Source organism: Octopus sinensis, linkage group LG3 (genome assembly GCF_006345805.1).
Source record: "Octopus sinensis linkage group LG3, ASM634580v1, whole genome shotgun sequence".
Taxonomy (NCBI): Eukaryota; Metazoa; Mollusca; class Cephalopoda; order Octopoda; family Octopodidae; genus Octopus; species Octopus sinensis.
The window spans coordinates 4,490,276-4,505,275 of NC_042999.1; the positions used below are offsets into that span (position 1 = coordinate 4,490,276).

A 15,000-nucleotide genomic window follows, 5' to 3' on the forward strand; every position below is an offset into this window, starting at 1 on the left:
TCTTTTCATGTTCAAGCTGACGGTGCTGGTAATTTCATCTTTACAGCATATCCATTGTACACTTTATGATAATGTTAACCCTTTGCAATTTTAATAAGGTGGTGGGAATCTTTATAAGAGATGCAATAACTAAGCTCTTATAACCAGAAGCAGTCTATGAGCGTCAAAGTTGAAAAGTTTTTTTTTCAATGGTAATAAAATTAATTATAGTAAATGTCCTTAATAATCTAATTTAATTCTGCTACTACTGGCATTAGTTGACTCTCTAGATTTCATCTTTTCCACTTGACAAAAGCCTGGTTAAAGATTCCAGACATCTGAATGATATGTCTATAATGTTTAAAATACAGTTATTTAATTATTTAAAGTACTGTTATTTAATTTATATGTCAATAATATTTAAAGTACAGTTATTTATTTGAATGAGGAAATCACAATTACATTTAAAAATCATCGAATTCATTATTTTCATAAAGATATTCAACTTGTGTGCAGTATCATTTGACCAATATCAATATTACTAATGCAGTTAAGGTGGTGAGCTGGCAGACTCGTTAACATACTTGGCAAATGCTTCATGGCATTTCATCCATCTTTATGGGTTCGTATTCCACTGAGGTCAGCTTTACCTTGAACACTGGGGTCGATCAAATCAACTCATCCCTTTCCCCACTCCATGGCACCTTGGGCAAGTGTCTTCTCCTATAGCCTCGGGCCAACCAAAGCTTTGTGAGTGAATTTGGTAGACAGAAACTAAAAGAAGCCTGTCATGTGTGTGTGTGTGCATGTCTTTGTGTCTGTATTTGTCTCCCCCACCGCTGCGTGACATCTGGTGTTGGTTTGTTTACATCCCTGTAACTTAGCAGTTCAGTAAAATATATTAATAGAATAAGTACCAGGCTTTAAAAAAAAGGAGATGTGAGTTTGATTCATTCAACAAAACATTCTTTAAACATTGTTGCAGTCTATTGACTGAAACAAGTCAAAGATAAAAGATGCTAAATATCTTTGTACGTGCATGATGCATTTGATTTAATGCCATGCTGTGGGACTCACTTTCATGCCAGCTTGGCTGAGCTTTACACACACTAGAAGGTTTTTTGCATGCATTACAATAATGCTGTTGTTGTTGTTGTTATTGTCCAGCCTCTTGTTTTTTTAGTTTAGGCAAAGTGTATCTGAGACTTTATCCAATATGTCCTAAATGATTATAAAACACAAGTTATTGTTTGTTTTGTTTTTGCTGTCTTGTTTTTCTTCACAGTACAGTTGTAAACACATTAACTCTTTGGTACCAAGGCGGTGAGCTGGCAGAATCGTTAGCACGCTGGGCGAAATGCTTAGCAGTATTTCGTCTGCCGTTACGTTCTGAGTTCAAATTCTGCCGAGGTCGACTTTGCCTTTCATCCTTTCGGGGTCGATTAAATAAGTACCAGTTATGCACTGGGGTTGATATAATCAACTTAATCCATTTGTCTGTCCTTGTTTGTCCTCTCTGTGTTTAGCCCCTTGTGGGTAGTAAAGAAATGGGTACCAACCTACCTGAGACTATCCCTGGTTCTATAATACAAACTTTGTGTTTTAAATGACCTAAATTAAAACTTTCCATCAAAATTTCATGTTTATTTATGTTCCAAACAACAGTTTAATAATGTTAATTATTTTACTTAATTTTTCAATATTTTGAAAACTATCTGAAACAAAGGCAATTTGTTTCAGCAGAAATATGATAACAAAAGAGTTCCATCATTTAATCCCTTTTACTTTTACTTTTTTTCTTTAAAGAAATATTTATTCACTTTGCTGTTCTTTTTAAGAAATACTTAAGAAGTTATTGAAGCTATTTGATCCGAAGAATCTATTATGTATTCCTACAGGAGAAGAGGATTACCCAAATCCTGCAGATTATCCAGATTATTCTGTGGAACCACCAATGATTGATGATATAGAGAGAAAACCATGTGAAAAAAGTGTTTCCCTGTTCTTAGCTGACTTCAATGCCGTGCCTTCTGATGGGATTGCTGGATCCTATAGTTATTCAAACTCATGCAAAATTCAGCGAGAGATGGATCCAACAGCACAACAAACGTAAGTCACTTATTTCTATTTTCTTATTTTTATTACCCCATTTTTAGGGGGGTGGTTGGGGTTGTTCAATCCACGTACTTTATAGATTACAACTTCACTTTATAAACCATAGAAAAATAATGTGGAAACACAAAACAAACAAGATATTAACTGCACCTAACTACTCCCACTTGTAACTAGCTTTTCATATGCCTACTTCTATCTTTATTCTTTATCTTACAGGTTGCACACACACACACACACACACACATCAGCTTGCTTGTGTGTTTATATATGTGTATGTTGTGTATGGATGTCTATGCCTTCCAATATTTTACTAGATTCCTCAGTCAGAGAAAAAGTAACCATATCATCATTTTGGCAGACATCTCAGGCACTTTTCAAAGAATTTTTCTATATTCTCCATGTTTCACAGACAACGTAAAATTATTGCATTTAATTAAAGAGTAAACTTTGTACAAATTCTCAGTGACTCTGTGTGTGTGTGTGTGTGTGTGTGAGAGAGAGAGAGAGTATGTGTGTGTGTGTGTGTTTGAGTGTGTGTGTGTGTGTGTGTGTGTGTGTGTGTGTGTGTGTGTGTGTATGTGTGTTTGAGTGTGTGTGTGTGTGTTAGGTAATATATATTTGAAGTGATACTGTTAAAAGTAAGTAACTATTTAGTTAGAGTGTGGAAGATGTACAACAAATACAGACAGTTGTCAAGGAATGTCAGTTATTTGGAGGAGATTCTTTTTTTCTTCTGGGATTTTCAATAAAAACTATTCCATTATTTTAAGTTTCTTACCATGCTGACACCAATAAGAGCAGTAAGTAAACAGAAAGTAATAACATTACAACCAAAAAATATCCACAAAGCACAAATAGCATTTAAGTGATAACATAACAGAATATGGAACCCAACCCATTGAGGAGAGTAGGAAACTTTGAATAAGAAAAAACATTCAGATATTCAATATGGGAATGAACTTACAACCTGCCGGTTTCTGCATGTCAGAACAGTGTTTCAAATAAAGCAACCATATTGTATCGTCAGCATCGTCAGCATCATCATTTTAACATCTTCACTTATACACGTTTGCATGGCTCAGGTAGAATTCATTAAAGCAGATTTTCAATGGTCACCTGTCTCTTCCTGTTGCCAAACCTTCACCTGTTTCCAATCAAGGAAATATTTTTCCTGTGGCCAGACGTGTTTCCTTGGAAGATGGAAAGTAAACAACACAGATGTTCATTTACAACTGTTATGCAATGTCAAGACAAAGAGACACAAATACACACACACACACATGCACCACATATACATATTTAACAGGCGTCCACACAGTTTCCATTTGCAAGGTCTATTCACAAGGCTTTGGCTGGCCCAGGAAACTATAATAGAAGATATTTGAACTGAAAATCACAAGGCTGGAAAGTGAAATTTTTAGCCACAAAGCCATGCCTGCACACACCAACCACTCCTGCCCCTTGCAATCAAAATAATTTGACCTTGTGAGATGTCACAGGTTTTATAAAGTCTTAATCAAACTGAAAGCAAAGCAGAGATGCCATAACATAATTGGTAAATCTACCTAACAACTCAGTTTCAAATGATGTTATGCTTTTCTTGTTTATATTTTCTTATCTTTTTATCAATATATTTAATGTATACAAATATATTTTGGGATTTATCATTTCTAATTTATTTAATAAGATTATTAATGTCTGGAACCCAGACTACTGAAGACAGCCACAAACGAAATAGGCATGGCAGCTGAAATTACAGTAAAACCTCGCCGTATTGTGGTTCACCTATCGTGCACTCAGTACATCATAGGTCACCTATCACACGCTCAGTACATTGCAGTTCACTCAATACATTGAGAAGATTTCTGGCAAATATATGTAAATTTATATTGTGGACTCCTCAGTATATCTCAGGTTTCTGCAGCTGATAGGTATTTATAATTTTTTAGATTTTAATTATTTCTGTGGGACGTTTTGGAATGTAACACTTACGATAGTCGAGAAATTACTGTAGCTCAAGATGGCTATGGTTGATAAGAGACCACAAGTGGAACCCTTCCATTGGTGAAAACTAGATCAGTCCTCACTGCCCCACTCAGGTGAAGTGTACAGACTAAGGGGCGAAATGCTTGTGACCCTGAGACACCTGCTAACGATATGGAAGGGTTTCCAGCCTTGCAATGGATTTAGAAGAGCTTGGGAAACCTCTGAGTAACTCCTGCAGTTTCTTCTTAGGGCAAAGCATTTCTGGTATTTATTTTACTTGGATATTTTCTCCATAGAGATATTCTTCTTAGTTTTATTATTTCTCGTTATAAAATTCTTAATGATGTCCACAAAACTATTTGTAATTATATTTTTATATTCTTTCATTCCAGACCTGAATATTGTTATATAAACAAAGGTAAGATTATTTTTCTCGTTTCTTTTTCCTCTTTTCCTAATTACAAGTTAGTCTTCTTTGATTGTTTCACTTGTTTCTGTTATCTACCAAATCCACTCACAAGACTTTTGCTGACTCAAGGCTATAGTAGAACACACTTGTCCAAGATGTCATACAGTGGGACTGAACCTAGAACCATGTAACCGAGAAGCAAATTTCTTACCATACAGCAACACCTGCACCTTATAGTAGAAATCATCATAGAAATATTTTTGCAAGATGCTTTTTATAGAACATAAGTTCAACAAGCCAATAAAATTCAAAAAGAAGCTGCCCCTAATTTCATCATTCTTTCATATAAGCTTCCAGAATAAAATAAAAATAGAAACCTATGCAATCGGTATTGTTTGATTAATACGAGCAGGGATTTTGCGTTTTATTTTTGCTTCTTTTCTCTTTCTTTCTGCAGATTTCCGAATTACATATGCAACACAACAGATACCAAACACTAATTTGCTATTGCTAGTGGTAAAACAAATGAACTGTATTTGTGAAGTCAACAAACCAAATGAATTGCTAAAACTGCAGCTGAGTAAATTAACTTGTATCCTTTTATAAGGGAAAAAATGTGATGTGCAGAGGATTAAGCAAACCCACCTTCATTTTATTGAATGTTGACAATTTTACTTCTTCCACACAAATGTCTGGCTTAGCTCTGATACTTTTAAATTTTCTAAATTCTTCAAAACTAAAAAAATGTCTTTCTTGTCCTCTTTGTTGTTATAGATTTGGATGAAATTTGTTTGTATATTTTTTTATTTCGTTTTTGGATTTGGTTTGCAAGATTCTTTATATGAGTGTCGTGTGTTGAAGGATATTCTGTTGTGTCTGGGGAGAGTCATTTTCTTTTTGTGCCTGATAATGTAACACATTCACCGGTAAAATTTCCACTTTTTTCTTATTTTTATTTTTCCTAAAATTTTCGTTGCGTCTTGCAATCTTTTCAATAGTCTTGACTCTGTCCCTTATTTGCACTGCGTTCCCTTTTGTTTGTTTGTGCGCATGTGTGTTTTTATTCTCATGTATATTTTTATTCTGTGGATATTGCTTCATTCATAATTTTACAAAGAATTTCTTTTTCTTCTTAAGGGAGAGCATCCAGGCAGTAAAAAACAATGCCTCAATATAAGTTCACCTCACCCATACTAGTATAGAAAACTGAATGTAAAATGAATTAACAAATTTGTAAACTGCCTTTTTCACAAGGTTAAATTTGGCAGTCTTCAAATTATCCTTCTTCCAGACTTTTTAAAAACATTGAAGTTTGGTAAACCTATTTCTGTGTTGCTTGCTGTGTTTTATGAGTTGGTAAACATTTCAACGTCAAACATGTGATGTACTCAAGTGCAAACTTTGACGGTACCTGTAAAAAAACAGCAGAAGAAACTAATCATATATCTATGTGTGTGTGTGTGCATGTGTGTGTGTTTGCATGTATACATGTATGTACGTATGTGTGTATGTGTATACATGTGTGTGTGTGCCCTTGTCTTAACATCATTTGATGGGTGTGAACAAGCATCACTTGTACAAATGCTATTGTTCATTTCAAATCTTCTGTGAAAAATATGGGGAAAATATTACTTTGACTGGAAACAAGTAAGGGTTGGCAACAGAAAGAGCATCCAGCTGTAAAAAATCTGCCTCAGCAAATTCCATCTGACCTATGCGAATATGGAAAGGAGAACATTAAAAGATGATAATGATGATGACACGTAAAAAGCACCAACTGATCGTGGCCGTTGCCAGCCTCCCCTGGCACCTGTGCCAATGGCACGTAAAAAGCACCCACTACACTCACGGAGTGGTTGGCATTAGGAAGGGCATCCAGCTGTAGAAACACTGCCAGATCAGACTGGAGCCTGGTGCAGCCTCCATGGCTTCCTGACCCCGGTTGAACCGTCCAACCCAAGCTAGCATGGAAAACGGACGTTAAGGAATGATGATGATGATGATGTTTGTATGTATGTATGTATGTATGTATGTATGTTTGTATGTATTTATGTATGTAGCGCATGTCTGTGTGTCTATGTGTATATGTGTGTAGCAACAACAAAACTAAACTGTATATGGACAGCTACAAAATCATTGAAGAAGTTACAACTTACTTTTAGCATGTGCTTTTGTTGCAGATATTGATTTTCTCAAAATGCATGTAATGTATATATTTCTGTATCCATGTCTGCATGCTTGCATGTATACATTTGATGTCTGTCTGTCTGTATGTATGTGCATATGCATTTATGTATTTTAACATATACAATTTTAACTGCCACAAACAGAAATCAAATAATAGAATGAAAGAGAGTTCTTTAGAAATAAATATGGCACCACTGGAAGCACTTATTAATGCAGACTATTCAATGACAACCAAAGCATGGAAATTAAGTTGTTTCAAAATATCAAGGAATATGCTTTATATTCTTCTACTTCTCTGTTCTTCTTTTTCTTCCATACCTTTTTGCCTAAATTACAACATACATATATATATATATAAATATTTGCTCACATACATATATACACATACTTATAAATATATACATACACACACACACACATATTAATACAGATATTGTGGTGTGTATATAAAAACATTGTGAAATTGAGTTACATATTTTTATAAAGTAGTATATGTATGTGTATATATATATAGGAAGGGCATCCAGCCGTAGAAACACTGCCAGATCTGACTGGGCCTGATGAAGCCTTCCGGCTTCACAGACCCCAGTTGAACCGTCCAACCCATGCTAGCATGGAAAACGGACGCTAAACGATGATGATGATGATGATGATAAAAAATTACCATTAATAAGATGTCTGTTGACAGCCAAAAAACATTTTTTTTGTCAAAAAAAATTTCATGATGGATAGTGCAAAAAATGCTGAAATTTTACAATTTTTGAAAAATCAATACTGATTAAAACTCGATTTTTTTAAAATTCCAAGTGCATAAGTGACCACATGGGCATAAGCCCCACAGATGTCAAGTTTCATCAAGGTCTGTCGGATAGTGTCGGAGGAGTTAAAGTAACAAATTCACAAACACACAAACTTGCCATTTATTATTATAGATATATAAGTCATTTAACGGTGTATGTTGAAGCAAATGCAGCTATAAATAATAGCCTATAATGGTATTGGGTTAAAAACCATTTGGACAAGGGAAAAAAAAGCAGAATGCTACCAGAAAACTTGAACCACAGCTCTTCTGTAACCCAGACGGATATTTGCACCAGTTACACTAGAGACTCCTTCCATCTTCTATTTATCAAATTAGAAGCTTTGATCTGACAAGCAAAAAATTAAGTTTGCTTACATTTAGAATTTTGATGCTTCGATATTTATATTCTAAATGTAAACAACTGAGCTTTCTGCTTGCTTAAAACAGCTAATTTGTTAGTAAAAAGATGGAAAGTTTCCTGTGGTGCTTTTAGTAGCATGTTTGTCTGAATTACAGAAAATATATGCTTCAAGAACACAAGTGGCTTTTTGCTGGCTTCCCACCCAAGGGTTTTTAACCTAATATATTCTTTTATTTGCTTCAGTCATTTGACTGCAGCCATGCTGGAGCACCACCTTTAGTCAAACAAATCGACCCCAGGACTTATTCTTTGTAAGCCTAGTGCTTATTCTATTGAATGCTTTTGCTGAACCACTAAGTTACGAGCACGTAAACACACCAACATTGGTTGTCAAGCGATGGTGGGAGGACAAACACAGACACACAAATATATATATATATATATATATATATCACTGTGATCACCATGACCAACCAGGTTATCGGATGTTGTTACACAGCGCTGGTCACAATGCACTTCACATTGTTTTAGCCTTCAAATGACACCACCCCGCTGGCTAAGCAAGCAGGCCAATATATATATATATATATGTATATATATATATATATATATATATATATATATATATATATATATATATGACAGGCTTCTTTCAGTTTCCGTCTACCAAATCCACTCACAAGGCTTTGGTCAGTCCAAAGCAATAGTAGAAGGCACTTGCCCAAGGTGCCATGCAGTGGGACTGAACCCAGAACCATGTGGTTGATAAGCAAGCTACTTACTACACACCCACTCTTGCACCTATATATATATTTATATATTTAAACACACACAGAATTCATACATTTTTCTCTCTTTATCAAATTGTGGCTTAAACCTTCCCTCTTTGTTGAAAAAAAAAACGTTCTCACACTCCTATATGATTTTGTTATACACTTGCACACACATCGGTAAAACCTCAACATTGCTTTTGCCATCCCAGTTTCTTCACCAATATTGTTTTCCCTCATTCGAACCAGTTCTATCCTTCTCTCATACATGTGAAACCACCCACCTAATAATCACATACATACAAACAGCTCATACCCCCACTAACCTCCACCCCTGTTATTCCACACCAGCACATCTCTATACATATTCACCACACTAACACACACACACACACACACAAAATCACTCCCCTTTCACGCATGCTTCCAGAAACCAATATATACATGTATATTTGCATCTACGTACTCACTCCTTCCTTTCTTCACTCCCCTCATAGAACAGTAGTCCTATCTGATTTTGTTCCTCACTCCCTCAATGCTTCTCTCTTTCTTCTGATGAAGTGCTAATGTTCAAAATGTTAAGACACGTTCTCTTTCTATGAAAGCATTAAATTAATATCTTATCTATTTAACTTTGTTGCTCATGTTGTACTATTTACTGTTCATTGTATGTATGGTGATGTATGTATGTATGTATATATGTATGTATGTATGTATGTATGTATGTATGTATGTATGTATGTATGTATGTGTGTGTCTGTGTGTGATTGTGTCCATTTGTATGGATGCATGTATAATGGAAAAAAAAATTTGAAATGGACCAATTGTTACTCAGACTTTCTGATTGTTGACAATTCCCTCACAATTTTCTCACCATCTTTCTGCCAACACAAGTAACCACCTTCTACTTTGTTCTCCATTATTATTTTCTCAATTTCCTTCTTCTTCTTCTTCTTATCATTTACATTTCCTAGTTTCTCCTCCTCCCCTTCTAACTCGGTAAACATCAATCCCAGTCCCTGTAGTAATAAGAGATGTCTCATTATTAAAGTAAGAATCCTTAACAGATCCACCAGTAAATGAAACAGATGAGTGTAAGAAATTAAAACAGACAGGAGCCACCAAAGGAGACTACTCATACCAGTGTTTTAGCAGCTATGAGGTATCTATCATTATCAATTCAATGAAATTACTTTGCTTGTATGAGTGAGTGTATATATGCCCCTCTCTCTCTCTCTCTCTCTCTCTCTCTCTCTCTCTCTCTCTCTCATCTCTCTCTCTCTCTCTCTCTCTCTCTCTCTTTTTCTATATATATATATATATATATATATACCGGAGTAAACACATAAATGTGAAACAAAGTGGAAAAAAGAGTACTCAAATACCAGTGGTAGAGTAATATGCTTTATTTAAAGCAGCAGAAAATTCAACAAAACCTGTTACTCTGAGTTTCCCGTTGCCATTCATCGGACAGTTTTTTCTAGCAAAAACTGTCCGATGAACAGCAACGGGAAACTCAGAGTAACAGGTTTTGTTGAATTTTCTGCTGCTTTAAATAAAGTATATATATATATATATATATATATAATATATATATATATTTCTGTTTCATCTTTCCTTCCTCTGGCATGAAACTGAAATTTTAATCTTAACAAATGATGTCTAAATAAGCTTCTAGACACATTTTATCACAAGTGTGTGTGATTGAGCACTTTCATGTTTCTTAAATGAAATAAAACCCCAAAATAAACACAATGCATGTAGTGCACTGTATCCTATATATTGCATGTGTATGTGATGCAGTCTTTACACATGCTACTCCATCATCAAACCTGGCAAAGGAAATATTTACTTTACATACATGAGGTACAATATACTTACACGTGCAACTACACACACACATGCACACGTGCTCACTTGCACACATAGTTAATTAGTAAAAATTTAAGAAAACATTATCTCAGTATCTCCCTTAAACTCTGCCACCCAGGTGATATAAAGAAGCTTTATATTGGCCATTCAATATAATGTTGTGTTATACTTCACCAATACTTCTGTCTTCTACTTGATAACAGCTTGCATGTTTATAACCATATTTTTAAGAATACATATACTTAACACTATAATCTATTAGTTTCATATGTTATTTACTCCCTGAATAAAACATAACCCATAAAATTAAATAAACAATTGCTTATGGCAATAAAATAAAAACAGCTATGCCTTTGCTGAAAAGTAATTTGCCTAAGTAGAGTGTCTGAGTAAATAAAATGCGAGAATCATAGTTCAACAGGCTATAAATTCATATCCTATTTCAAGGAGATTTGTAGCCTGTAAGTATAGCCTCACAATTGGTCCTTTTTCTTTCTTTCCTTCTCGCTTTATTTATTGATGGATGCCATTCTTGGCACCGACCATTGTGCTGGTGTGGCTTAGCTGTTTTTATCATAATGCCAGCAATAAAGCATTTGTACTTTCTGCTTTTAGATTTCTCTTTCTCTTGATGTTAGGATTATTTTAGAATATCTGCTCTTTTTATCAATAGGGGTTTTCTGTAGGACTCTGGGCATTGTGTCTCACTTTTAATCAGAAAGAGTATAAATAGAGGGGTGTTTGGTAACTATATGAGAAAATATATATCTGCAAAAACAGTGGCATAGTGAAATATATTGTAATAAATGGAAAAAGCAAGGAAGAGAACAGCATGAAGTTAAGCCAATGGTATTGGCAGATTTTTTTATAGAGAAGCAATGAAATGATGACTCTGAGAATCACATGACTTCCTGTGCAAGTTGGGGGGGATTTTCTTCTGCCAAATGTAACACTGTCTTAACACAGTTAAGCCATAAATAAAGGGTTGTTTAATGTTAAATGAATTAAAGAGAGAAATGGAGAGAGAGAGAGAGAGAAGTGATTCAGAAATAAGTATTAAAACAATGGTTACCAGAAATTGGGTCAGAATGGGAGAAAAACTGTGAAAGATTGACTCAGTTGATAATGTGGAAGAAAAATAGATAACTATAATGTTCAGTAAGGCTACCTGAATAATGTGTCACAGGTTGATAGATAATAGGGGGCAGCAAGGGTAGAAATATGCTGAGTAAAAATTTATAGGAATTTATTAAATATGTTCTCAGAATTTTAAGATTTATATATGATGTATTATGTGCAACTAGGATAAGAAGTGTGTTGTTGTGTAGCCATGTATAACATAAGCCAGCATAAAAAAAAATTTAGGACATGATGAAGATTACAAAAATTGTATCAGCCCTGTACTGAAACACAATGACTGTTTTTCAATTAATTTTGAAAATAACAAAGAATTTAGTTAAATAAATTTGTCATTATTATGCTGATGTTTGAGACATAAATTAACATGTAATTCTGATGGAAAGTTCTAGTTCAGACCACTTTAACCCTTTAGCATTTAAACCGGCCATATCCGGCCAAAAGTATTCTGCCTGTTTTATGTTCAAACTGGCCAGATCTGGTCTCTCACACCAACCCTACAATATCGTTTTAAAAATTAACAGCTACCTCATCAAAATCTCAAAGCTACAAGATAATGCATGATTAGTTCAAAACAACGTGGATGAAGAAGCATTAATTTTGGTAGAATAATGCTAACACTAAAGGGTTAAAACAGAAAGTTTGTATCATAGATTCAGGGACAGTTTCAGGTAGAATAGTACCAAAAGGTCAAGGTTTTTCTTCTTTTCATTCTAGAATTAAGTTTAGCATAAAATCTATCTTACATTTCATAAGTAACCTCCACCTACTTTTCTTTGCAAACAAGAGGATTCATAATCAATTTATAATGTTAATGATGTTTATTATGTTCACCTCTAAGGGGAAATTACCATGAAATGTGACTGACTCCAGTTGAAACTATGTTTCATTCTCTTAGAAGTGAATACAGCAAACATCATTAATATTATAAAGTAAATTTATTATAATTCCCTTGTTTACAAAAAAGAGGGTTGGAACTAATGAAATATAAGATAAAGTGGAAAAAAGTTAAAATAAACATCAAAACTGTGATATTAAATATGGTTTTTGATCATAGTAAAGAGAAAACTATTCTGATAATTTCTGTGAAAAAATGTACTAAGTATACTCCTACCCATAATATCACCAAAGAAAAATGGTTTTTAAATTCAAAAACTTTGTAAACAGAGTCATTTTATAAATAAGTATTAATGTATCGTATTTATTCATTTTTTTTTATCTCTTCTACTTTCAAACTTAAGCTAAAGTCAATATAAATCAATAATTCTGTAGTCATAGCTATATTTTATATTTGTCATGTGAAAACTTAATATAATTTATAAATATTTCTTCTTCATTAAAAAAATAATCTTTGTAAAAATTAAAAGCATTATTTTGTTATTTCCATGTTGTGAAATATTTAACAGAAATGATGTTATAGTTATGGAGAAGGAAGTGGAAATATTTATCAATTAAGATTTTAAAAATTTATCTAATAGTTTTAAATCTGAAACTACCATGCATTGTGGTTGCGAAAATAACTGTGTTCAAGGTTGATGAGTTTGAATCTAAATTGAACCAAAGATTTTTTAGAAAAGTTAGCAATATTTTTCTTTTACATGGTTTATAGAACTTTTTTTCTTCTTCTTCCAAAAATAATATTAAATTTACATGATTGCTTGAATCTTATCATGAGGTGTCATTATCTTCAAGAGGAAATAGTTCTTAAATTTTAAATTGCTTTGCAGGCTCTTAATTAAATCCAGAAATATTTGCCAAAAATTTAATTATTTCTTTACAAACGTCTTTGAAAATATTCTGTTGGTAGCACAACAGAAAATTGTTAATTCTAACTAAATTCACAGCTAGTCATCACTGCTGGAAGCACATTGAAAGAAAACATGCAAACTCCTTGTCTTCATTTTCTTAATAAACATGTACTCAAGGTTCACACTAGTTAAAGACGGTTGACTCAGTGTAAAATGTTTGTCAGTCGTGAATGTGAAAGGGCATGGCCTAGTAGCTAAGGTGACTGCAAGACTGTGGTTTCAATCCCTGGACCAGGTAGTGCATTGTATTCTTGAGCAGAGTGCTTCATTTCACATTGATCTGTGATCACTTCAGTCATGTAGTACACTGTGCATCTGTTCAAACAATGCCAGTACGATGGAGGGAGCAAGCTAATGTACAGTCCATACATCTGACCACAAACCATTTGTGCCAATTTGTCAACAAGAAATCATCTTTCTCAGTAATGAATAACTTAACCATAAAAGCAGATGTTAGATATGGGGTTGTACAAATAAATAAGTTACCTTCGATTCAATCTAAGATGAAATAAGATTGTTAACTGTATCATCCTAATTCTGTTCTGCTTCCAATGGAGCTGAAAATAGAGTTTGTTTTAAAGATGAGAAATAACACATTAGTATAAAGAGACTGCATAATAGAATGCTTTCCACTGTAATACATGTGATTATAAAGTAACGAGTTTGTTTAACTCTTTTGATGCTAACCTATCTGAGAGCACCTTCATCATCATCATCATCATCATCGTTTAGCGTCCGCTTTCCATGCTAGCATGGGTTGGACGATTCAACTGGGTTCTGGGAAGCCAGAAGGCTGCATCAGGCCCAGTTTGATCTGGCAATGTTTCTACGGCTGGATGCCCTTCCTAACGCCAACCACTCCGTGAGTGTAGTGGGTGCTTTTTACGTGCCACCGGCACGGAGACCAGACAAAGCTGGCAACGGCCACGATCGGATGGTGCTTTTTATGTGCCACCGGCACGGGGGCCAGGCGAGGCTGGCAACGGCCACGAACGGATGGTGCTTTTTACGTGCCACCAGCATGAGGCCAGTCGGGGCGGCGCTGGCAGTGGCTACGAACGGATGGTGCTTGTTTTAAAGCGATCTAGATTAAAACCTTTAAAATTCCATGTTAGTTTATGATCCAAATGCCAATTCAATAATGACAAAGTTATTTTACGAAATTCTTCATTATTTTCAAAACTAATTTAAACAAAGACAGTGTGTTGCAACATAAATCTGGTTTTGAAAAGGGTTAAAGTTTTTTAGAAAGGTATGAATGTTGAAATGGTCAGAACTTATATTCTTGGTATTAATAAGGATAATCACACAGAATGTTATACATGCTACTAAAAGTGAAGTATTTTGCTACATCTAATATATTAAAACATGAGATGTAGAAATATTTATTCTGTATCATCCTTGCATGTGTGTTAACTACCCTATTACCAATACATTATGTGTATATATAATGTATATAATATAATATATATATATACATATATACATCTATATGTATATGTATATATAATCTCTGTGTGTGTGTGTGTGTGTATGTTCAGATGGGGAAATAATTAGCATATGTTAATGTTGAA

The 15,000-nt window shown here is 34.2% G+C and overlaps 1 protein-coding gene across 2 annotated transcripts in view; it reads left to right on the forward strand.

Annotated features, from left to right (window-relative positions):
• Positions 1–15,000, forward strand: part of LOC115209156 (voltage-dependent calcium channel subunit alpha-2/delta-3-like) — a 720,530-nt gene that overhangs the window by 704,242 nt on the left and 1,288 nt on the right. For both annotated transcript variants that reach the window (XM_036500824.1, XM_036500825.1), the window contains exons 32-35: positions 1,878–2,088; positions 4,473–4,498; positions 4,947–5,081; positions 9,686–9,771. In XM_036500824.1, coding sequence (XP_036356717.1) covers positions 1,878–2,088; positions 4,473–4,498; positions 4,947–5,081; positions 9,686–9,771 — 458 coding nt within the window. The remainder of the gene's footprint in view (positions 1–1,877; positions 2,089–4,472; positions 4,499–4,946; positions 5,082–9,685; positions 9,772–15,000) is intronic.